This window comes from Procambarus clarkii, chromosome 21 (genome assembly GCF_040958095.1).
Source record: "Procambarus clarkii isolate CNS0578487 chromosome 21, FALCON_Pclarkii_2.0, whole genome shotgun sequence".
Taxonomy (NCBI): Eukaryota; Metazoa; Arthropoda; class Malacostraca; order Decapoda; family Cambaridae; genus Procambarus; species Procambarus clarkii.
Window position 1 is genome coordinate 46,773,555 of NC_091170.1, and position 26,356 is coordinate 46,799,910.

The window sequence follows — 26,356 nt, forward strand, 5'->3', positions numbered from 1 at the left end:
TGGTATGTACCCCCTCTCTGGTCAATTAATCAGGTGTACAGATTGAGGTAAAATATTATCAAATTCTTGTTCAGGATATCATATATATTTAAAAATCTCAGGGTGGCTCATTTAGGCAGAGGTAACGCATAAGTGATATCTTGACACATACAAGCACGCCCGAACACGTACGTATACACGCACACAAGTGTGCACACACTAAAACAGACACACACACACACGCACACACGCACACACACACACACACACACACACACACACACACACACACACACACACACACACACACACACACACACACACACACACACACACACACACACACACAGGAAAACAATGAGGAAATGAATAAATTCCTAAAACAGACACACACACACACGCACACACGCACACACACACACACACACACACACACACACACACACACACACACACACACACACACACACACACACACACACACACACACACACAGGGAAACTATGAGGAAATGAATAAATTCCTATGCGATATACATTGGGACACAGAACTCGGAACCAAGTCCATACAAGACATGATGGACTATGTCACCCAAAAATGTCAGGAGGCTGTAAGCAGGTTTGTCCCAGCCCGACAGGAAAAAACAGAGAAGCAAAGGAAGAATCTGTGGTTTAATAAGGAATGTATGAAAGCAAAGGAGCAGAACAAAAGGGCATGGAGGAACTTCCGTAATAACAGAACACCAGAAAGTAGAGAGAGATACCAGAGAACCAGGAACGAGTATGTCAGTGTGAGAAGAGCAGCTGAGAAAAGGTATGAAAATGATATAGCTAATAAACCCAAGACCGAACCAAAGCTACTACACAGTCACATCAGGAGGAAGACAACAGTGAAGGAACAGGTGATGAAACTTAGGGTGGGCGAGGACAGGTACACAGAGAATGACAAAGAGGTGTGTGAAGAACTCAACAAAAGGTTCCAGGAGGTCTTTACAATAGAACAGGGAGATGTCGCGGCGCTAGAAGTGGTGGCAGCAAACCAGGTGACCTTGGATAGCTTCGAATTTACAAGAGATGAGGTCAAGAAGCACCTATTGGAGCTGGATGTGAGAAAAGCTGTTGGGCCGGATGGAATCTCGCCATGGGTCTTGAAAGAGTGTGCAGGAGCACTTTGCCTACCACTCTCCATAGTGTATAGTAGGTCACTGGAAATGGGGGACCTACCAGAAATATGGAAGACTGCTAATGTAGTACCAATATACAAAAAGGGTGACAGACAAGAGGCACTGAACTACAGGCCAGTGTTCTTAACTTGTATACCATGCAAGGTGATGGAGAAGATTGTGAGAAAAAACCTAGTAACACATCCGGAGAGAAGAGACTTCGTGACAACCCATCAACATGGGTTCAGGAAGGGTAAATCTTGCCTTACAGGATTGATAGAATTCTACGATCAGGTGACAAGGATTAAACAAGAAAGAGAAGGGTGGGCGGACTGCATTTTTTTGGACTGTCGGAAAGCCTTTGACACAGTACCCCATAAAAGGTTGATGCATAAGCTAGAGAAACAGGCAGGAGTAACTGGTAGGGCGCTCCAGTGGATAAGGGAGTACCTAAACAATAGGAAGCAGAGAGTTATAGTGAGGGGTGAGACCTCAGACTGGCGTGAAGTCACCAGTGGAGTCCCACAGGGCTCTGTACTTGGACCTATCCTGTTTCTGATATACGTAAATGATCTCCCAGAGGCTATAGACTCATTCCTCTCAATGTTTGCTGACGACGCCAAAATTATGAGAAGGATTAAGACAGAGGAGGACAGCTTAAAGGCTTCAAGAAGACCTGGACAAGCTGCAGGAATGGTCGAACAAATGGCTGTTAGAGTTTAATCCAAGCAAATGTGATGTAATGAAGATAGCGGTAGGAAGCAGGAGACCAGATACAAGGTATCACTTGGGAGATGAAATACTTCAAGAGTCCGCGAGAGAGAAAGACCTGGGGGTTGATATCACGCCAGACCTGTCCCCTGATGCTCATATCAAGAGCATAACAGCAGCAGCATATGCCAGGTTGGCTAATATAAGAACGGCCTTTAGAAACTTGTGTAAGGAATCTTTCAGAACATTAGATACCACATATGTCAGACCAATCCTGGAGTATGCGGCACCAGCATGGAGTCCATATCTAGTCAAGCATAAGACTAAAATGGAAAAGGTTCAAATGTTTGCCACCAGACTAGTACCCGAGCTGAGAGGTATGAGCTACGAGGAGAGACTACGGGAATTAAACCTCACTTCGTTGGAAGACAGAAGAGTTAGGGGGGACATGATCACCACATTCAAGATCCTCAAGGGAACTGACAGGGTTGATAAAGACAGGCTGTTTAACACAAGGGGCACACACACTAGGGGACACAGGTGGAAACTGAGTGCCCAAATGAGCCACAGAGATATTAGAAAGAACTTTTTTAGTGTCAGAGTGGTTGACAAATGGAATGCATTAGGAAGTGATGTGGTGGAGGCTGACTCCATACACAGTTTCAAGTGTAGATATGATAGAGCCCAATAGGCTCAGGAACCTGTACACCTGTTGATTGACAGTTGAGAGGCGGGACCAAAGAGCCAGAGCTGAACCCCCGCAAGCACAACTAGGTGAGTACAACTAGGTGAGTACACACACACACACACACACACACACACACAATCGTTCAGTCAGGGGAAAAGGCATTAACACCTGGGATCAGGACCTTACTATCCCCCCCCCCCTCTTGATCCCCCCATCTGACCTGACCTGGTCGCCATCAAAAGCCCCCCCACCCCCAGTCCCCCGCATCGCCCATACACACACTCTTCCCCTCCCCTACTCTCTCCCCCTCCCACTCCCTCTCTCCCACTCTCTCTCACCCACACTCTCTCTCTCTCCCACTCTCTATCTCTCCCACTCTGTCTCTCTCTCCCACTATCTCTCTCTCTCTCTCTCTCTCTCTCTCTCTCTCTCTCTCTCTCTCTCTCTCTCTCTCTCTCTCTCTCTCTCTCTCTCTCTCTCTCTCTCTCTCCCTCTCTCTCTCTCTTTCTTTCTCTCTCTCTCTCTCTCTCTCTCTCTCTCTCTCTCTCTCTCTCTCTCTCTCTCTCTCTCTCTCTCTCTCTCTCTCTCTCTCTCTCTCTCTCTCTCTCTCTCTCTCTCTCTCTCTCCCCCCCTCTCTCCCCCTCTCTCCCCCTCTCCCTCCCTCTCTTTCCTTCCCCCTCTCCCTCCCTCTCTTTCCTTCCCCCTCCCTCTCTGCCCACACGCACACACACACACACACACACACACACACACACACACACACACACACACACACACACACACACACACACACACACACACACACACACACATACACACACACACACACACATACACACACACACACACACACACACACACACACACACACACACACACACACACACACACACATACACACACACACACACACATACACACACACACACACCTTCCCCCCTCTCGCCCTCACAAGCTCTCTCCCTCTCCATCTCTCTCCCTCTCCTCTCTCTCCCTCTCTCCCTCCCGCCTCTCTCTCCATCTCCTCCCCCCCTCCCCTTCTACTTTCTTCTCCCTTCAGTGGAAGGGTCGGATCCCCCCCACCCACCCATTTATCTCTCCCTTTATCACTCCCTCTCTCTCTCTCTCTCTCTTTCTCTCTCTCTTCCTCTCTCTCTCTCCCTCCCCCATCTCGGTCTGCCCTCCTGACAAATCCTTTCACGGCACAACTATAGGAACAGGGTCAAGCATGGCAGCCAGAGGTACCAGGGGAACAGGCAAGTGCCAAGGTGACGAAATGAAGGAAATGTTCGCCCACTTTCTGGAGGACATCAAGAGTGAGATGCAAGACATGATGCAGGAAATGAAGAACGAAATAAGCAACCTGAAAAGAGAGCTGACAGCAGCAAAGGAGGAGATTAGAGCCCTCAAAGAGAATGGTATCGAGGCTGAGAATCAGAAAACCATCCAAGGAGAAAGTGGTAATAGTTTTTTGGATGAGAATGCCACAATAAAAGCAACATTTGCGGAAACCCTAAAACAAAATAACTCTGAAGTAATGACTGCAGTGATGGATGTGGCCATGAAAGCAGCCACCTCACAGGAGGCGGCACGCTCCACTAGCCAACTGCTGGAAAGGAACAGATCAGTGGTTGCTGTGGGTATTGAAGAGCAGGAAGGCTCTAATAGGACAGAGTGGAATGACAAGGACAAAGCAGCAGTGAATGAAGAACTAAAGGCACTAGACATGGAAGGGGCTGAGCATAGCATTGAGAAGGTTTTCAGGCTAGGCTGGTACAACAAAGACCGAGACCGAATGATAAAGATAGTGTTTGCAAACGAGAGAACAAAGGAGAAGATCCTATCAAGGAAGAGCTCCCTGAAAAACGTGGGAAAATTCAAAAATGTATTCCTCCAGAGAGACATGACAAGGGAGGAGAGAGCCATGGCGGCAGAAGCAAGGAAGAGGCGCAGGGCGAGAGGGGAAAACCAGGAAGTCACAGCTCCCAACACAACACCCCCAGAGGCGAGGGGGGAACCCACAACCAGCTACCCAGTAACACCAGAAGGGAGGACAACCCCGCCTCCCTCCTCTGCATAGAAAACCCCCCTACCCCAAACCCTCCCTGCTCCCACTCAAATGTTCAGCCAAATCTCCCACCCCCCCACACCCAATCCCCACCCTTCTACCTATCCCTTCCTCCCGAGTCCTCCCTCCCCCCTTTCCTTCCCGTCCTCCCTCCCGTTTCACCCCATACCCTCCCTGTCCCTCCCCCTTCACTGGACCCCCCGCCCCTCATCCCAGTGTCCTCTGAGACCCTGTTATCCACCTCACAGGTCCTCACACCCATGGAACAGCCTCCACCACCAGCAGAACACTCGCCAAGGAGGCGATTTGAGAAGGGACAGAAGAAAGTGAGCCTCAAAGCGATGTACACTAACATAGATGGAATTACAAATAAAGCAAATGAGCTTGGAGAACTGGTACTAGAGGAAAACCCAGACATAATAGCCCTCACAGAAACAAAGATCACGAAAACGATAACAAACGCTGTGTTCCCACAGGACTATTATGTTATGAGGAAAGAGAGGGAATGAAGAGGTGGGGGTGGTGTAGCTCTGCTGGTAAGAAAAGGCTGGGATTTTGAGGAGATGGATATTCAGGGCTGTGAAGGTTTCAATGACTACATAGCAGGTACTGTAACAAATGGAGGCAAAAAAATTATAGTCGTAATCATATATAATCCACCACCAAATGACAGAAGACCTAGACAGGAATATGATAGAAACAACATGGCCACCATTAACATAATAGAAAGAGCAGCTTCTGTTGCTAGCAGGAATGGATCTGGACTACTAATTATGTGAGACTTCAACCATGGGAAGATAGATTGGAAGTACAGAGTCCCGCATGGAGGACCAGAAACATGGAGAGCTAAGCTGCTGGACGTTGCAACAAGAAACTTTCTAAGCCAGCACATCAAGGAACCAACAAGAATGAGAGGAGAAGATGAACCAGGAATGCTTGATTTGATATTTACCCTAAATGAGTGGGATTTAAGGGAAGTTAAGATGGAAGCGCCCTTGGGAATGAGTGACCACAGTGTATTGAACTTTGAGTACCTGGTAGAGCTAGGACTTATCTCCCCCAAAAAAGAACTAGGAATCAAAAGGCTGGCATACCGAAAGAGGAATTATGAACAGATGAGAAGTTTCCTAAGTGAAATACCTTGGGACACAGACCTCAGAGATAAGTCTGTACAGGGTATGATGGACTATGTTACCCAAAAGTGTCAGGAGGCAATAAACAGGTTCATCCTGGCCCAAAGGGAAAAATCCGAGAAGCAACAGAAGAATCCATGGTATAATAGGACATGTATGGAAGCAAAGAAACTGAACAAAAGGGCGTGGAGGAACTTCCGGAATAACAGAACACCAGAAAGCAGAGAGAGATACCAGAGAACCATGAATGAGTACGTCAGGGTGAGAAGAGAAGCAGAGAAAAGTTTTGAAAATGATATAGCAAACAAAGCCAAGACCGAACCAAAGCTACTCCACAGTCACATCAGAAGGAAAACAACAGTGAAAGAACAGGTATTGAAACTTCGAACAGGCGAGGACAGGTATACAGAGAATGACAGAGAGGTGTGTGAAGAACTCAACAAGAGGTTCCAGGAGGTCTTCACAATAGAACAAGGTGAGGTCACTGTGCTAGGAGAAAGGGAGGTAAACCAGGCGGCCTTGGAAGAGTTCGAAATTACGAGAGAGGAGGTCAAGAGACACCTGCTGGATCTGGATGTTAGAAAGGCTGTTGGTCCAGATGGGATCTCACCATGGGTACTGAAAGAGTGTGCAGAGGCACTTTGCTTGCCACTCTCCATAGTGTATAGTAAGTCACTGGAGACGGGAGACCTACCAGAAATATGGAAGACGGCGAATGTGGTCCCAATATACAAAAAGGGCTACAGGCAAGAGGCACTGAACTACAGGCCAGTGTCCTTAACTTGTATACCATGCAAGGTGATGGAGAAGATCGTGAGAAAAAACCTGGTAACAAATCTGGAGAGAAGGGACTTCGTGACAAATCGCCAACATGGGTTCAGGGAGGGTAAATCTTGCCTTACAGGCTTGATAGAATTCTACAATCAGGTAACAAAGATTAAGCAAGAAAGAGAGGGCTGGGCGGACTGCATTTTATTGGATTGTCGGAAAGCCTTTGACACAGTACCGCATAAGTGGCTTGTACATAAGCTGGAGAGACAGGCAGGTGTGGCTGGTAAGGTCCTCCAGTGGATAAGGGAGTATCTAAGCAATAGGAAGCAGAGAGTTACGGTGAGGGGTGAGACCTCCGATTGGCGTGAAGTCACCAGTGGAGTCCCACAGGGCTCTGTACTCGGTCCTATCTTGTTTCTGATATATGTAAATGATCTCCCGGAGGGTATCGATTCATTTCTCTCGATGTTTGCGGATGATGCTAGAATTATGAGAAGGATTAAAGCAGAAGAGGACTGTTTGAGGCTTCAAGAAGACCTACACAAGCTGATGGAATGGTCGAACAGATGGTTGTTAGAGTTTAACCCAACCAAATGTAATGTAATGAAGATAGGTGTAGGGAGCAGGAGGCCAGATACAAGGTATCATCTGGGAGAGGAAATTCTTCAGGAGTCAGAGAAGGAAAAAGACTTGGGGGTTGATATCACGCCAGACCTGTCTCCTGCAGCACATATCAAGCGGATAACATCAGCGGCATATGCCAGGCTGGCCAACATACGAACGGCATTCAGAAACTTGTGTAAAGAATCATTCAGAACTTTGTATACCACATATGTCAGGCCAATCCTGGAGTATGCAGCCCCAGCATGGAGTCCATATCTAGTCAAGGATAAGACTAAACTGGAAAAGGTTCAAAGGTTTGCCACCAGACTAGTACTCGAGCTGAGAGGTATGAGCTACGAGGAGAGACTACGGGAATTAAACCTCACTTCGCTGGAAGACAGAAGAGTTAGGGGGGACATGATCACCACATTCAAGATTCTGAAGGGAATTGATAGGGTAGATAAAGACAGTCTATTTAACACAAGGGGAACACGCACAAGGGGACAAAGGTGGAAACTGAGTGCCCAAATGAGCCACAGAGATATTAGAAAGAACTTTTTTAGTGTCAGAGTGGTTGACAAATGGAATGCATTAGGGGGTGATGTGGTGGAGGCTCACTCCATACACAGTCTCAAGTGTAGATATGACAGAGCCCGATAGGCTCAGGAATCTGTACACTTGTTGATTGACGGTTGAGAGGCGGGACCAAAGTGCCAGAGCTCAACCCCCGCAAACACAACTAGGTGAGTACACACACACACACACACACACACACACACACACACACACACACACACACACACACACACACACACACACACACACACACACACACACACACACTCCAGAGATTTGTGTAGAAAAGAATCGACATCGTCAATCTACTAGCACTTAGAGAATCACCAAGTGGAAAGGCGACGACGGAGCACCATCGTCAACCATACATCATCATTACTCATCTAGTTGTGTGAGCGGGAAACAGTCTGGTATGTACCCCCTCTCTGGTCAAGTAATCAGGTGTACAGTGTGAGGTAAAATATTATCAAATTCTTGTTCAGGTTAGTATATATATTTAAAATCTCGGTGTGGCTCATTCTGGGTAGAAGTTACCGCTTCCGTGAACTAGTGACACACGCACGCGCGCGCACGCACGCACGCATGCACTCAAGCCCACGTACGTATGCACGCACACACACACGCACACACAGGCTAGAAGGGATTAACACCTTTCGTGGAAAGGAGATAAAACCTCTCATAATCCACCCCCCTTCTTACCTGCTGTAAGCTGAACACCTCACCTCCTAGTAACCCCATTCCAAGAGACACACGTTCTCTCTCTCTCTCTCTCTCTCTCTCTCTCTCTCTCTCTCTCTCTCTCTCTCTCTCTCTCTCTCTCTTGCTCTCTCTCTCTCTTGCTCTCTCTCTCTCTTGCTCTCTCTCTCTCTTGCCCTCTCTCTCTTGCTCTCTCTCTCTCTTGCTCTCTCTCTCTCTTGCTCTCTCTCTCTCTTGACAAGGGACAAAATGGCAGGAGGCCGCAACAAGGACAAGGAAAGCAGCCAGGGAGATCAAACAAAGGAATTGCTAACCCAAGTTCTGGAGGAATTCAGGAGGGAGATGAATGAAATGAAGATTACAATTAACAATCTGCAAAGTGAGCTAGCATCAGCAAGGGAGGAGATCAAATCTCTCACAGAGAAAAATAAAGAGAACGAGCATCAAATTATCATCCAAAGGGAAGGTGGGAATGTTACATTGGAAGGAAATGCCTCTGTACCTGATACATTTGCGGATATACTGAAAAAGAGCTCAGAAGCAATGGACACAGTGAGGGAGGTAGCGATGCAAGCAGCTACGTCACAGGAAGCAGCAAGGTGCACCACTCAACTGCTGGAGAGGAAAAGATCAGTGGTAGTTGTAGGCATCAAAGAACAGGAAGGATCCAACAGGCAAGAATGGAATGGCAAGGATAGAGAGGCAGTACATGGGCTACTGAAGGGGTTACAGATGGAAGGGGCTGTACATAACATAGAGAAGGTTTTCAGGTTGGGCTGGTACAACAAGGACAGAAACCGACTTGTAAAGGTGGTGTTTACAAACGAAACCACAAAGGAGGACATTCTCGAAAGGAAGAGTCGTCTGCAGCATATGGAGGGATACAAAAAAGTATTCCTGCAGAGGGACAGGACGAAGGAGGAGAGAGCCAGGGCAGCAGGGGCAAGGAGGAAGCGCAGGGAGAGAGGAGCAAACCAGGAAATCACAGCCCTCAACACAACAGTCCCAGAGACAAGAGGAGAACCCAAAACCAGCATCCCAGCAACACCAGAGGGGGGGGGGGGCACACCACCACCCCCTCTGCATAGAAACCCTCCCATCCCCTCACCCTACCTGCCCCCACCCAACCCTCCCTCCCACCCCACCCCATTCTGACCCTGACACCCCTTCTCCATTCCCATCATGTCCCCCCTCCCACCTTTTTCCCCCTGTCCCCCCTCCCCCTTCATCCCAGACCCTCCCTATCCCTCCTCCCCCCTCACTGCGTATCCTCCATGTCCCCCCTACCTCCTTAACCCACACCCTACCTGTCCCCCCTTCTATTCAACCCCCACCCCCCACTCCAAAATCCTCTGAGACCCTGCAAACCACCTCACAGATCCTCTCACCCACGGAACAGCTTCCCACACTAGCAGAATGCTTGCCAAGAAAGGGACATGAAAATGAACAGAAGAAAGTGAGCTTCAAGGCGATGTACACTAACATAGACGGGATTTCAAATAAAACAAGTGAACTTGGAGAATGGGCACTAGAAGAAAACCCAGACATAATAGCACTCACAGAAACAAAGTTAACGAAAATCATAACAAACGCAGTGTTTCCACAGGGCTACTATGTAGTGAGGAAAGAGTGAGAAGGGAGAGGAGGAGGTGGGGTAGCTCTGCTACTAAGAGAAGGTTGGAGTTTCGAAGAGATGGTAATTCAGAACTGTGAAGGTTTCAGTGACTACATATCAGGCACCATAGCAACTGGAGGACAGAAAATTATAATAGTAGTCATATATAACCCCCCACCAAATGACAGAAGACCCAGACAGGAATATGATAGAAACAACTTGGCCACCATCAATATAATAGAGAGAGCAGCTTCTGTGGCTAGCAGGAACGGATCCAGACTTCTAATCATGGGAGACTTCAATCATGGGAAGATAGATTGATTGACATATACTACATATGTCAGACCAATCCTGGAGTATGCGGCACCAGCATGGAGTCCATATCTAGTCAAGCATAAGACTAAAATGGAAAAGGTTCAAAGGTTTGCCACCAGACTAGTACCCGAGCTGAGAGGTATGAGCTACGAGGAGAGACTACGGGAATTAAACCTCACTTTGTTGGAAGACAGAAGAGTTAGGGGGGACATGATCACCACATTCAAGATCCTCAAGGGAATTGACAGAGTTGATAACGACAGGCTGTTTAACACAAGGGGCACACGCACTAGGGGACACAGATGGAAACTGAGTGCCCAAATGAGCCACAGAGATATTAGAAAGAACTTTTTTAGTGTCAGAGTGGTTGACAAATGGAATGCATTAGGAAGTGATGTGGTGGAGGCTGACTCCATACACAGTTTCAAGTGTAGATATGATAGAGCCCAATAGGCTCAGGAACCTGTACACCTGTTGATTGACAGTTGAGAGGCGGGACCAAAGAGCCAGAGCTGAACCCCCGCAAGCACAACTAGGTGAGTACAACTAGGTGAGTACACACACACACACACACACACACACACACAGACCCCCAGAGAAAGGGCAAACTCTGGTACCAGAGTTTCCATGAAGAATCTCAAGGTTTGGTACACTAATGCTGATGGGGTACCTAATAAAGCAGAAGAGATAAAAGAAAGAGTGATTGAGGCAGATCCTGACGTAGTTGCAATAGTGGAAACTAAAATAAATGACATGATCTCGGATCCAATCTTTCCAGTGGGCTACCAGGTGATATGAAAAGAGAGGACACAGAGACAGGGAGGGGGAGTGGCACTCCTAATAAAGCGGAAATGGAAGTTTGAAGACCTGCGAAATTGGGTTACCAATGAGTACACAAGCTTCGTACATGGAACTCTGACAGCAGATGGGAGAAAGATTGTGATCTTGGTAATCTACAATCCCCCCACCAAACAGTAGAAGACCCAGGCAGGAGTATGATGACAACAACAAGGCATGCATAGATGAACTGCAGAAGGCTGCAACATTAGCTCACAGAATGAGAGCGAAGCTGCTGGTCATAGGGGACCTAAATTATGGAGAGATAAATTGGGAATTTCGTTCCCATGGAGGGGACGAAACGTGGGGAGCAAAGTTAGTAGATGTTATAGACAGGAATTTCCTAACACAACATGTGAAGGAAGACACAAGGGAAAGAGGAGGATATGCACCGAGCCTATTAGACCTAATTTTCACCCAGAACGTAGAAGAGATCGAGAATTTGGAGCATGAAATACCTCTAGGGTCGCATGAAATACCTCTAGTCATTGACTACATGATGGAATTCAAACTTCTGACCATGGGACAAGAGGTCTGTGAAAGGAGAGTTGACCACAGGAAAGGGGACTACAGGAGGATAAGGGACTATCTGGGAAAAGTGCAGTGGGAGGAAGAAATTGTAGGAAAAACAGTTCAAAATATGATGGACCTAGTCATACGGAAATGCCAGGAGGCTGAAGAGAGATTTATATCAACAGTAAAGGGAAAAAATAATAGGGAATATAATAACCCATGGTTTAATAGACAGTGTCAGGAAGCAAAAATAGGCAGCAGGCGAGAATGGAGGAAGTACAAAAGACAAATGACAGAGGACAACAAGATCAGATACAACAGAGCAAGGAACGATTACATTAACATAAGACGATCGGAAAGGAACTATGAGAACGATATAGCGATCAAAGCGAACAAGCAACCTAAATTGAGAACTAAATCTCTCACAGCCATATAAGAAGAAAAATGTCTTTGAACGACCAAGTGACAAGACTAAGGAAAACAGAGGGGGCATATCAAGTGGCAAGAAAATCTGCAAGGCAATGAATGCCAGTTTCCATAGAGTGTTCACAACCGAGCCTGATCAGCTCCCATTGTTAGAAGAGATTACCCTAGATGAAAGACTATCAGATATAGAGGTGACAGCAGAGGAGGTAATGAAACAGTTGACAACACTGGATGCAACTAAAGCGGTTGGACCAGACAAAGTATCACCATGGATACTAAAAGAGGCAGCACAGGCCCTCGGCTTGCCTCTGGCAATGATCTTTAATGACCCCCTGCACCCAATATTACCCCAAAAATTTGCAACGTAAATTGTATGTTTTTTTTTTTTTTTGTCTTACCAGTATCATAAAACTGTACACATCCTCAACTTTTGGCCCCCTATGTATTCCAAAACGGCCCCCAGTTTGGGAACCAGTGGTCAAGGACAGGTTTGAGTATACGTTTTGTTAGTATGTTACCAACTGGTTGGAAGCAGCTGACCCTTGTGTCCGTGGATGTTGATGATATTACTGAGCTTTGTGGGTTACTTGCTCTCGCTGTGCTCCACTCCAATTAAGCTCTTTTTTGTTTATTTGTTCTTATATCACACACTTTGATATTAAATATCTTGGGGATTACATTGTAACATTGTGTATGAAACTTATTATGAAAAACACTCCTATCCATCGATTTATTGTTTTCAAAGGATATGATGAAGGCTTTCAGAACAAGGGGGGGGGGGGGGAGGTGTCAATCTCCATGACAGTTTGTTGTTCTGGTGCTAATGACATGTTTAAGTCCTGGTGAGTCCGAGTGGGGTTCTGTGGATAAGTTAAGTATTTACTTCAATTTAAATGCAAGTGGACTGTATATTGGTTATTGTTGTCATATTATAGTGGACTGTATAACATAGGTAAATTTAAATCTTCCATACAATTCCCACAGTGGGAGGATTATTATAATGTTACCTAATAAATTTTGGTCTTACTGTTTATCGATTAATCTGTTAAAATTAAGTGTAAACTTTCTACTCTGAATTCAATCCCAAAGCTACTTGGACCGTAGACAAACATATTATTACACTTTAGAACGAAATTACTAATATACGTCCACAAGCCTACTGCTAGAGGAATGTATTCAGAGTTATACTTAGAAATTATAATTGAACAAATTTATTTGCTGTACAATCTGAATTGTGCTAGTAAAAGAGCGTTCTTAGTTGGTAAGATGACTCCTTAAAGTGTAGTCACACACATGGTCAGCAGTAACCCAGAGAAAATTCTAAACACGCTGTGCACGGTCAGCGTCCCTGGGGGTAATGGCTGCCTCTCAAATCACAGCCACTGGGAATACCTTCTGCCGGCAAGGTATTATTAACGCCAGAAATACAAATTCATAAAAACACCTCACTGTGATCCTCAAATCAAATAGTTTTCTTCTTACATACTTACTGGTGTTTTGAGAATCGCATGTTCATAACCGGCGCCAGTATTTCACTAACATAATCAGTTCTGATTAATAAACTGAGAGTTAGATACGTAGCCTGGGTAGGAAATACAGCCATTGGGATAGTCGGCTAAGATTCATATTGCAGCATAAGCGTCCAACAGTGAGTTTAAGGACACTGCGAGTGTCATGATTCTCCGTTTTGTTGGTCTGGATTACAATAGGCGATTCTTCCTCCCCACACTCACACTCTCGTTCATGTGTGTCAATAGTTACTAAATTGGGAGTAGAGTCTTTAAATTCAAAGTACTACAGAGTTCAAATTAGATTAATTTGATTTATATTTAAGGTATTAAATTTAATCTGCACTTTAGTTCATTAACGAGATTTAAGAGAAGTATTTCAGTTATTCAACAGTCTCGTGGTGAAGTGGAAGTGGGTAATGTCAGAAATATTGCATTAGCCCATCTGCAGATTTTAATTAAAGTTATTACTTAAGAACACAGGACGAGTCCTCATAGTGTATTATTATTATTATTAGATTGATGTTTGTGTTGGTGGGTTGTTGGGGACAATAAGTTCTACGGGCTCCTTTGCAAAAGTTGTACTGAGATCCAAGGTGTCATTGTTGGCTGGCTAGACCTAACCTCTCTCCTCTGTTGACCAGACCACACACTAGAAGTTGAAGGGACGACGACGTTTCGGTCCGTCCTGGACCGAAAGTGTGTGTGTGGTTCTAGTGTGTGGTCTGGTCAACATACTTCAGCCACGTTATTGTGACTCATCGCCTGCTCTCTCCTCTGTTTGACAAGCATATTTTTTAAACTTGCAATTCCATTTGACTCTGTGATGCTGGTCGGCAACATATTCCATTGGTCTACCATTTTAATCACAAGAAAAACAGAAAAACGATCACAGATTTTCTACACGCTCACTGCGGGAACAAACGTGTTCGCTCCCACGGGCCACAGAGATCACAGGTGTGATAATCAGCAAGGCGCATTGCACTAGGATGTCAGCCCCACTATCATCCTGAACATGCTCGGGAAAAGATGGAGGTTTTCCTTATTAAGTAATGAGCATTGTAGAGTATAGCACCATCAACCTCGAGCCACTCCACGATGACAGCAAAATCCACTGCGACCCATAGAGGGGGTGGTACAGAAACTTAGCTGCCGACCCAACCTCCTATGTTCCAGGGCCCACCTGTACCATGTTGCATAGAGTAAAGTTTCGCCTTCTCCTGGAGAACCTCGTTCTCCCTACTACCGAGATTTTAGCACAAGTCTTCACCGGCTGACATCCTGGAGACACAAAAGGGTGTTCACCTGCTCTTCTCCAGCAACTTGGACCTTAAGAAGATATTCGCCACCACCACCACGATCAATTTTCTTGCAAGACACGATCTTTTCTTGCAAGACACCGGCCTCATCCTCCCGCTACCATGACACAACCTGGCGGACAGGACTGTGTTCGCCAGAAGTCTCAGCATATGGATCACCGATCGCGGCAAGGACGACATTGTCGCCAGTATCAACACCCAGAACCCGACGCTGACAGTGGTAGTGGCCAACACCCTTGCCAATTCAGAAGACAACCGCAGACCAACATTGAAGGTGACCTTCCACACGGCCATCGCAGCGACCCACGCCACGGACTACGTACTTAAGTGCTCAGGAATCACCATACCACCCATCCCTGTGACCAAGGAACGCTTCATGGAGCTCCGTCAGTACTTCAAATGCTACCAGTACTCCCACTACATCAGAAGTGTGCACAGAACGAATGCAGAAGTGCAGCATCTGTGCCAAGAAGCACCTCCGCACAGACTGCACATCCTACCCACCGATGCTGCCTACTTTGAATCACCTACACTCTACGGTCTCACCGGACTGTCTCCATCGACAGGAGGAAATCAATAAGACGACAGCTAACACTATCACCACCTCACATCGACCAGGAATCCCACTCATGTCAGAATTCCCGGTCTTTCCGGTGAACACATCTGTGACTCTGTTACAGCCCCGCTACTGTGCCAGGTAAGTCCACTATGGGCTCACCATAGCCTGTGCTATTTCAAACTTTTTTTCCGAATAGCTGAATATAAAACAACAACAACATCTGTGACTACCTCACCACCACCTGGTCCCTGGGGACGTCACACCCAGCCGACTGCACCACCTTTGACCACACCACCATCAGCCTAGCACACAACCTCCACCAAGACCACCCTGCTACCAGTCCTGCTCCACCTTGCCGAGGAAATGGCAAATAACGATATCAGCCGCTACATACACATTATCAACAGGCTGCTCAACGCGATTGGATTCCCGACTGCTGTGGTACCCGACGACCTTCAGCCAACTCCCACAGCTGCTGCTCTGGTTTTCGACTGCTCACCAGGCCCAACACCCGCACCAAAACTGGGATGACCCCCACCAAGGGCCTCCTCCTCTGATGAGGACGACGACTCGACATCCGCAAACGGAGACGGACAACCCGACGAAGACGACGGCCTTCCCCAGGTGACCTAGGGAAGGCCACCTGTTACCGATACCCAGGTGACCGAGTACGTCGACCCGGAAGATGAAGGCGACAGGTAATACGACACGGGCCCCTGTTATGCCCCTCTACATTCTCCTCGACGCAAAAGAAACGTTCAGTGGCAACAAAAGCACCAACCAACAGCTGGCACACAACTGCAACTGGATAATCAGCACCAAGAACCCACACACTTATGTATGTCCACGCCTTCACCATACATTAACATCACCATGCTGAAGACGGAATACCGCGACCCAGACGTTTACAAAACAAATCCTGATGGATAAACCGAATTGCTCAACGAAGACGACGACCCTGAAGAAACCAAACTACCAAAAGTATTGTGCGCACTACTCAAGCGTCGCCTCGTACAGTTGGCTGATAACCTCGCGGTCGACCCTCCTCCGGGACATATAATGCGAGCAGCTATGAAGACTATCCATCCACCAATCTACAGCATTAGCTTGCAAGTCCTATCCATGGTTAGATGGATACTCAAGATCTCAAGATAAAGGTTGTTTGGCCACTGAGCTGTACCTCCTTCCGACTTGTATACACATCCTCGCCCCAGCCTTTCATCCCCTGCTTACCAGCCCTATAATCCTTGGATCCGGCTCCATCTTGCTACCAAATTTAAGGTTCACCTTATCCTTCCTGAATCTGAACTTCTGTTCAGATTCAGGGTATGGACTGTTACACGGTTTGGCCGAGCCTGATAGTTTAAAGATTTTGCTCATATTTTTCCTGTTGATACCCCTTATCCACTTGAAGCTCTTGATCATGTTTCCCCTCGTTGCGTTTCTCCCCAGAGAGTGCAATCCGAGCCCCTTAACAGTATGGTAGGACCTGAATGCCTCTTCTTATGGGAGGACGTGAATACCAGGAATCAGTCCCGTCATCCTATTATGGCTTTATTATAGGGAATCCAGGGTCACTTCACTGACCAGAACTGCAATATTTTGATTGTTTTTTACCTTTTTAAAGATCTTTCAGTTTAATGTTAATAATTCATTAAGTTTACGATAGATCAATAATTCACTATTGAAGATAATATATCGTGCTCTATAGAGTGGTATACAAATAATTATATTTTGTTACAGAATATATATATCCATAAATTCTGTCTTTCATTTTCATTTTAATGAAAGCGCAGCAACATTTTGTTACATTTACTGTACCGTAATTTTGGACCATTTATTCGAAAGGCATTACAGCTTTGGTTAATTTCTACCTTGAGGACACCCAAGATAATTTTAATTATCGTGTAGTCTTGGAGTTGTGTTCCAGCGTCCGAGAAACATACCATTAGTGAGGCATAAATAAGATACTGTGTAATGAGTGAAGCTTGAGGCTCATTGTTACGTATTTTAATAAGCATGACTACAGTTTTTTAATGTTATTTAATTTTTTGTGTTGTATTGCATATTGAAGTTTATTTTGTTGCTGTGTGTAAGCCTAAGAAAATTACAGATTAGCAAGTCTAAAATCTCACATATTCGAGCTACGGAGAGAATTCTGAAGGGTTTGAGAGCTCACCATCTCACAGCGCACGTTCGTTGAAAAATCTCAACAGCTTTTTCATAAAACTAATCCAGTTTAACAACCATGTTCATATTTCTGGAAACAACAGCCTACAAAGGATTTCGAGCCGATGTGGTGCCTATGGATTTTTCTTAGATTTTTTTAGGTAATGAGACCAAAGGTTGGCCTGGAAACTTCAAGCACACTGAATTAATGATGAAAAACTGGAATAGATAATACAATGATTAAAACAAACTAAAGGGTTGCTCTAAATGGAATGAAATCTAACAAAAAAAATATGAGTTGAGTTCTGCAAGGATAGATTTTTGAGTCATCCATTTTTATTGCTTTCACAAATGATATAAAGAGCTATAGAAAAGCGGGCAGCAAAACAAGTGTTGCAGACATATAATGGTATCTATAGGAACAACAAAAGAGGTTCTGACAAATGGACAAATGGCTTTTGTCAGAGGAATGACAAATGTTCTTCAGTCTGAAAACATGCAAAACTTTGTATTTAGGACATAACAGTACACATCAGTTACCATATTGACCCAAGATTGGAAATAAATAAACCTGGAAGTAGTCTCCCAGTTACTAAAAACTGATCAACAGTAGGATCTATGGCAAGAGAAAAAGACAACTTTAGGAAGAATCAAACAAACCAGTGAATTCGAAGAAGTAAAATAGGGCATCTAGCTTTATACACTACATGTATTCGTGCATTACGAGACCTCAGAAGCAAAAATGCATAATTGCACCTCAGCTAGTTCAGCTGAGGTGAATAACTCATAAATAACACGAGAATCATCCCAATACTAAGTCAACTCTAGTGCCACTCAGGATTAAGGGCCTCAGAAACAATTATACAAACAAGACACGACAATTTGATCTCCATCAGGGCCTTTAAAATGTCCAAACACTTCAAAATGTTCAACTTAACTGACTCAAAAGGCAAACGTTTCAAGCTCAACATGCCACAATGTTGGAAAAACAACCAGAGACAAATTTCATCATGGATTTTCTTGCTGAAAGAAACACAAGTACTAAGTGTTATGATCTCAGCCTACAGGAGAAACGAGTCTCCCTCCTTGAGAGTTATTCGTCAAGCCTGACCTGATTAGAAGGTCTAGCAAGTATTGAGGTGATAACGCATATGTAAAATAGTTGGTTGGATATGTGTAACAGTTTGAGATTATGGGCAATGAAGAAGAAAATAGATAAATGACTGGCTAGGAGATGTGGACATTTTGCTGGAGGCGTGAGGCTCGCTTCCGGAGGACCTTGACCTCACTTGAGTGCCAGACATCGCAGGGGGAAGCCGCGCTCCGTTGAGCTCCCGTCACAAGAGAACCCCTAGTGATATATCTCTAAGAGAAGAGAAGTGTGCAGACGTGCCAGCTGTGGAATCGAGCTGGGGACGTGTGGTCTCAAGTCGTGGACGATAATTAGTGAATATTAAGCCGCCCGGAGGCATTATTGTGGGCCGTGGGAGCGCCCTGACCAGACGCCGTCAGAGGGAAAGCGCCCTCGACCAATTAATCTGTGGTTTGTTCTTTTGGGGAAGAAGTTGCTGAGAACTTCGAAGCCAGCAGATGATGTAGCTGATGAGACTCCAAGGTAGTGGAGCAGAGGACCTCGAGCTGTGAGGAGAAGCAGCAGTGAAGAGGAGTGTCACGTGCTTCTGTAGAGGTGGTGTAGCAGCCAAGAGAGCTGTGGAAGAACCTAACAGAAGGGTGAAGCACCGTAGTTACTCAAGGAAACTTCATGATAGCAGCCTGGAGGAGCTGCAGAGGATCCTGGTAGTGAAGCCCGGAAGAACCTAAGGATATTAGGGTTGTGAACTTCCAGAGGTGGAAGGGGAAGTTCTGGTGGATTACTAGTAGGGAGTTGATAATGTTTGGTTGTCATTAGCGTGCAAGACGCAGTGAGAGGTGAGTGACTGTTGGCATTCTTATGTCAAGGAGTTTTTTTATACTGAAGTATCAATTAACATTTGTACTGGTATATGTTATTGCATTCAAATGCTGATATTCTATATATACATTATCTTGCTGATAGTGCAACAGTGTATGTAGGCTTGACCAACTTGAGGAGGTTAATAGTATCAGGTGGTGAACCAGGAGATAGGATACCACTGGATAAGCTGATAATAGAGTTCTGATGGTATTGGAGTGCAACCTGATTGTGATATTATAGAGTATAGGATTCATTATTATTATATGTGTGTATGTATCGTGTATGTGCTTTGTCCAGTAAATGTGTCACAATTTGCTGGTGTTTGCCCTTGTCCTAGTGAGGCTTCCCAGGAGGTAGTAAAGAAGGAGAGAGAGAGAGAAAGAACCAAGAACCACTGCTGTGGACAGGGTAAGAGGTAATACTAGTAAGTCATAGGGGATTGAGGAGATCATATCTCATAAGGAGAGAGTGGGGAGTCACAGCGGCTCGAGTGGGTGTGTGCACGTGACAACGAGGCTAAGTGTTGGAGCCGCATCCCCTAAACGTGTGACGTTGAGCCCCTCTCCAAGAGCCAGAAGCGCCAAGGGTGATCTCCTAGTATAAGCACTCTGCCGAGTTGTGGGTTGGGTTGTCCATAAAGAAGGATCGACGACGACAACACCAACCAACCCACAGTCTATAATAAATTGGGGGCCTGTCCGGGAGAGTGAACTGACACACCCACACCCTGTCCAAGAGTGGATTTGAACACCCCTGCTGAGATAAACTGTGTGACCGCAGGTGTATACTCTCTCTCTTGGGAAGACTCACAGGACAAAGATGGATAAGGTGCAAGCATTTGTGGAGTCAGGCAAGCCTGAGGACTTGGAAGGTTGCACGAGGGATCAATTGAAACAGATAGCAGAAAAATGTGGCATCAGGTTGAAAGCATCTAAAGTAGCTGGGATGAAGGATGAGATCCTTAGACAGTTGAGAGCCAGAAGTGAAGCGGCAGAGCAAGGAGCCCAAAAAGGAGCTGAAAGTGGAAAGGAGGATGATGGGCAGGATGAAGTGAGATCCCAGGGATCGAGTAGGAGCAGCAAGAGTAGCCGCAGTAGTAGGAGTAGCCGAAATAGGAGCTTGGAGAGATTCCAGTTAGAGCTCCAGATCCAACAACAGCGTGAGGAGAGACAGTTCCAGCTGGAAAAGATGAAATTAGAACTCCAGATGAAAAATGAAGCCGAGAAGGAAAAAGAGAAAACCAGGCTGGAAGTAGAAAAAGAGAAAACCAGACTGGAAGTAGAAAAAGAGAAAACCAGAGTAAGAGAACTGGAGTTGGAACAGGAGAAAGAAAAAGAGAAAGCAAGACTAGAGGTCGAAAAAGAAAAAGCCCAGGTCGAAAAAGAAAAAGAGAGAACAAAACAAATGCAGATAGAAGCGAATAGAACCTTGGCTGAACAAAGGATTGAACATGGGTTGCCAGAGAGCACCACCCAGGTATCACACCCACCAGAGGTTAGGGTTAGGGAGAAGGACATTCCCTTGTTTGTGCCCGAAGAGGCAGAGAGCTTCTTCGAGCATTTTGAGAAAGTAGCCAGTATCAAGGAGTGGCCACAGGAGGAATGGGCCCAGCTGGTCCAGTTAAGATTGACCGGTGCAGCCAGGGAGGCATACACCCAATTGTCACTGGAAGAGTGCCAGGATTATGCCACAGTAAAGAGCAGCATATTGCGCTCGTTTCAGTTAACCCCAGAAGCTTATAGAAAGCGCTTGAGAGAGATGAGCAAAGTTGGAGCATGTACGTTTGCTGAGACAGCAAGAGATCTGGAAAGACGATTCCAGAAGTGGATTGAGGCTGCTGGAGTTGGATCTTACGCTGACCTGAAGCAACTGATGGTCATGGAGAAGTTCTTGGAGATGATGCATCCTGAAACAAAGTTCAAGATCCAAGAAGCAGGGATAATGGAGGTGAAAGATGCCGCAGATAGGGCGGATATGATTACTGAAGCGTACAAGAGCTTAAGGGAGAACAGAGTGAGAAGCGAGGCGAGACGCAGCAATGGCAGATCCAATGGAGTCTGGGGAGGAAGAAATTATGAGAGACCCAGAAGAGTCTGGGGTGAGAAAAATTTTGATAAATGGGCAGATAAAAGTAAGTACCCTAAAACTCAGAAGAGTAGGTCGCGCACTTCGTCTGAAAGTGAAGATGGAGGAGCCAAACGAGAAACTATTCGTGATCCAGGGAATCAAGAGTCCAGTAAAGCCCCACAGAGTGCAGGTAGTGTGCCTGGCCCTAAGAACTCTTATGTGAGTGGACAAAGTCAGAGCCGCTTTGGTACGTATAGGAGAGATTTTTCCCAGATGAGATGTTACAATTGTAACGGATTGGGTCACGTGATGCGAGATTGTCGGCAGGGCAAGAGAGTTGTGACCCTGGCCATGTGTGACCCCCGAAGTAAATATACTAATGTGTTCCGAGACAAACCACAGAAGGTGAACTTAGTGAACGAGAGGTATAGGCCATTCATGAGCAAAGGTTGGATCAGTGTAGGAGGCCAACCTGAGGTAGAAGTTGGTATCTTAAGAGATACCGGAGCTAATCAGAGCTTGATTGCGAGAAGCCTGATTGGGGATGGTCGACGGTTAGCTGGCAGTGGGAAGGTGAAAGTATATGGGTTATTGTCTGAGAGTGACATGCCCGTATGTACTGTCCAGCTAAGGTCGGAATATGTGTCGGCGGAGGTGATGTTGGGAGTGTGCCCCGACATACCTGTTCCAGGAGTCCAAGTGATCCTGGGGAATGACTTGTGCGGGACAAAGGTGTTGCCAAGAGTCATAGCGGAGACTGTGCCAGAGGAGTGCCCAGAAGGCCACGGCACGGGTGGGACACCTGAGAGTGTGAACCTGACTGACATCCGAGGAGATGAGTCGGGAGACCGCCAAGCCATTGAAAACCCTGTCTCGGTAGTGATGAAGACAGAGGTGGCCGACGAGGAAGACACTGGAGAAGATGAGACAGTGTCGATTCAACCAGTGGAAGATATGGACGTAGATATAGCGTGGCTGTTTGACGAAGGTCCAGCCCAGAAAAATGAAGTCTCGGTGAGGTCGAAAGTGAAGATGGCCCAGCCGAAGAAGAATACTGTGGAGAGAGTTGACCTGAATAGAGCCCAGACTGCTGAAATTAAGGGTCGGAAGGCGAATGGAACTGCGCTGAGTAGGAATGAGGAAGGATGTGGACAGACTGAGGACGGGAGTAGAGCGTCGAGTGGTCCACGAGCACAGAGGCATATGGATAGTAGAGTTAAGTTGTGGGAGATGTCGAGAGTTGACATGCTCCACAGGAAACGTGAAGGAGAGATAGCGAAGAAGAGTAACAGCCGAGAAAATGAAAGGAGAAGAGACAGTATGTGTGGAGAGATGCTTACAAGCACTCTAGGAAAGGTAAAGCGACACGTACGGTCGAGTGCTGTTGAGTGTAGTACAGTGCTCGAAGAAACTTTTAGGGAACGAAGAAGAGTTGAAGGAGAAGAAAGGGAATTGTATAGAGGTGAGAGATGTGGGAAGAGGATGATGATGTAAGCATGGATGAATAGTAGAAAGCCGAGGACTCGATGGAAGTCGAACAGGATGAGGTCTCGGATAAATGAGGAGACGAAAGGGAGAATCGTCGGTGAAGACGAGGGAGTGAAGTATGATGACAGGAGGCGAAAGTATAATGGCAGTAGATGGAAGTATGAAAACGACAGAGGAGGTACAGACAGTAGATGGCTGACTCTGGATGGGAAGAGAAGAAGACGAGGAAACGGAGGGTGGAGACAGTAAGTAGAGTGGACCAATGGATTGCAGGCGTCCAAGGAGGACAGCCTAGCCAACAGGTGCCAGAGAAGTCAGATCGTTTATGAGAAGATCATGTTTCTGGCGAGTTGTGAGCCAGATGTTGCAAGGAGCAACGAACTAATTGTAGACTCCTAAGGGAGTACGTAAGCAGATCAACCGTTCGAACCAATTGGTTGAAGAACGAGACAGTGTGGTGGCGGATGTATTATCCCGAGCTTTGCCACTGGAATAACTCTCAAAAATAAGGGGAGGGGAGTGTTATGATCTCAGCCTACAGGAGAAACGAGTCTCCCTCCTTGAGAGTTATTCGTCAAGCCTGACCTGATTAGAAGGTCTAGCAAGTATTGAGGTGATAACGCATATGTAAAATAGTTGGTTGGATATGTGTAACAGTTTGAGATTATGGGCAATGAAGAAGAAAATAGATAAATGACTGGCTAGGAGATGTGGACATTTTGCTGGAGGCGTGAGGCTCGCTTCCGGAGGACCTTGACCTCACTTGAGTGCCAGACATCGCAGGGGGAAGCCGCGCTCCGTTGAGCTCCCGTCACAAGGGAACCCCTAGTGATATATCTCTAAGAGAAGAGAAGTGTGCAGACGTGCCAGCTGTGGAATCGAGCTGGGGACGTGTGGTCTCAAGTCGTGGACGATAATTAGTGAATATTAAGCCGCCCGGAGGCATTATTGTGGGCCGTGGGAGCGCCCTGACCAGACGCCGTCAGAGGGAAAGCGCCCTCGACCAATTAATCTGTGGTTTGTTCTTTTGGGGAAGAAGTTGCTGAGAACTTCGAAGCCAGCAGATGATGTAGCTGATGAGACTCCAAGGTAGTGGAGCAGAGGACCTCGAGCTGTGAGGAGAAGCAGCAGTGAAGAGGAGTGTCACGTGCTTCTGTAGAGGTGGTGTAGCAGCCAAGAGAGCTGTGGAAGAACCTAACAGAAGGGTGAAGCACCGTAGTTACTCAAGGAAACTTCATGATAGCAGCCTGGAGGAGCTGCAGAGGATCCTGGTAGTGAAGCCCGGAAGAACCTAAGGATATTAGGGTTGTGAACTTCCAGAGGTGGAAGGGGAAGTTCTGGTGGATTACTAGTAGGGAGTTGATAATGTTTGGTTGTCATTAGCGTGCAAGACGCAGTGAGAGGTGAGTGACTGTTGGCATTCTTATGTCAAGGAGTTTTTTTATACTGAAGTATCAATTAACATTTGTACTGGTATATGTTATTGCATTCAAATGCTGATATTCTATATATACGTTATCTTGCTGATAGTGCAACAGTGTATGTAGGCTTGACCAACTTGAGGAGGTTAATAGTATCAGGTGGTGAACCAGGAGATAGGATACCACTGGATAAGCTGATAATAGAGTTCTGATGGTATTGGAGTGCAACCTGATTGTGATATTATAGAGTATAGGATTCATTATTATTATATGTGTGTATGTATCGTGTATGTGCTTTGTCCAGTAAATGTGTCACAATTTGCTGGTGTTTGCCCTTGTCCTAGTGAGGCTTCCCAGGAGGTAGTAAAGAAGGAGAGAGAGAGAGAAAGAACCAAGAACCACTGCTGTGGACAGGGTAAGAGGTAATACTAGTAAGTCATAGGGGATTGAGGAGATCATATCTCATAAGGAGAGAGTGGGGAGTCACAGCGGCTCGAGTGGGTGTGTGCACATGACAACGAGGCTAAGTGTTGGAGCCGCATCCCCTAAACGTGTGACGTTGAGCCCCTCTCCAAGAGCCAGAAGCGCCAAGGGTGATCTCCTAGTATAAGCACTCTGCCGAGTTGTGGGTTGGGTTGTCCATAAAGAAGGATCGACGACGACAACACCAACCAACCCACAGTCTATAATATAAGACAGTGCTAGAGTTGAAAATACGGACGTTAAAAATCCTCAAAAATATCCAGATTGAATTAAAATAGAAAAACTCACATGGTTGAAGAGAGGGATGGCTGGGAAGTCAACACAACTCAAAAGTTTGTAATATTTCTCTTAAACCCCTATTTCTCAACCATAAAACTTTGTACATTTATTTTCTCTTTAATTTTCAGGTCCACTGCCATCTCCCCGCCTCCTCTCTCTCATTTTCTGTTAATAAACTTTAATTTGGCCCCTCGATAAAAATGAGCTGCATGCAGCAGCATTCACTTGTCTTGGCATTCAGCATTCTGAATATACAAAAATGAAATAACTTTAAAAAAGTGAAAAAATATTGTTCAGAAGTCTTAGAGAAACACACAATATGGCAACTGGATACCGTTGGTGAGCTGCTCGCCCCTGTGCTCCTAGCAATAACTGGGGATCTGGATGTAAAGTAATTGGCAGATGTGGTTCTGTGATAAAGATAATCGCATTCTCTCTCTTCATCCAGACCCGACCATTATGTTTCCCGAGCCTTCTCACATCATAATGTATAATCCAACGCTATCATAGTGAACTGAGATCATCGGCTCTTCAGAGCTGCTAATCTCATCTCTTCCCGCTGGCCGCTGAGCCCCTGGGCCCGGGCCGCTAGGACGAGCCGTCACTGTGGCCTGTGCTCACTCAGGAGTCAGCAGCTGGAGATTCCAAGACATGATATCCAATGCACAGCATAAGGAAAATTGAGAAATTTTACTGTCTCTGAATTCATGAAAATTTATGTAAATCTGAATGGCTCAATAACCACAGATTACACAAGCACCCGATTTTTTGTGTCTCAAGTGAACTGAACCTCAGTACTAACCCGTTTTTATCTTGGTAAGTCGATAATATACCATCGGCTTTCATAAAGGCATCAATCAACCTGCAAAGAAGAAAAACTAATTAAAAAGTTAATCACAGTGAAGCTCTTAGCGGAGTGAGAACAGTTGTGCTCCAGTGGTTCAGTGGGCTGCGTCGGCGAGTGATGCTTGGAACCTGCTCGGGTTTGCCTTACTAAATTACCTGCCGAAAAAGTA

The 26,356-nt window shown here is 46.0% G+C and overlaps 1 protein-coding gene across 1 annotated transcript in view; it reads right to left on the reverse strand.

The window, feature by feature from the left end:
- Positions 1 to 26,356, reverse strand: part of LOC123760680 (deoxynucleoside triphosphate triphosphohydrolase SAMHD1-like) — a 277,020-nt gene that overhangs the window by 47,239 nt on the left and 203,425 nt on the right. The window contains exon 8 of the mRNA XM_069328381.1: positions 26,143 to 26,202. Within this exon, the coding sequence (XP_069184482.1) occupies positions 26,143 to 26,202 (60 nt within the window). The remainder of the gene's footprint in view (positions 1 to 26,142; positions 26,203 to 26,356) is intronic.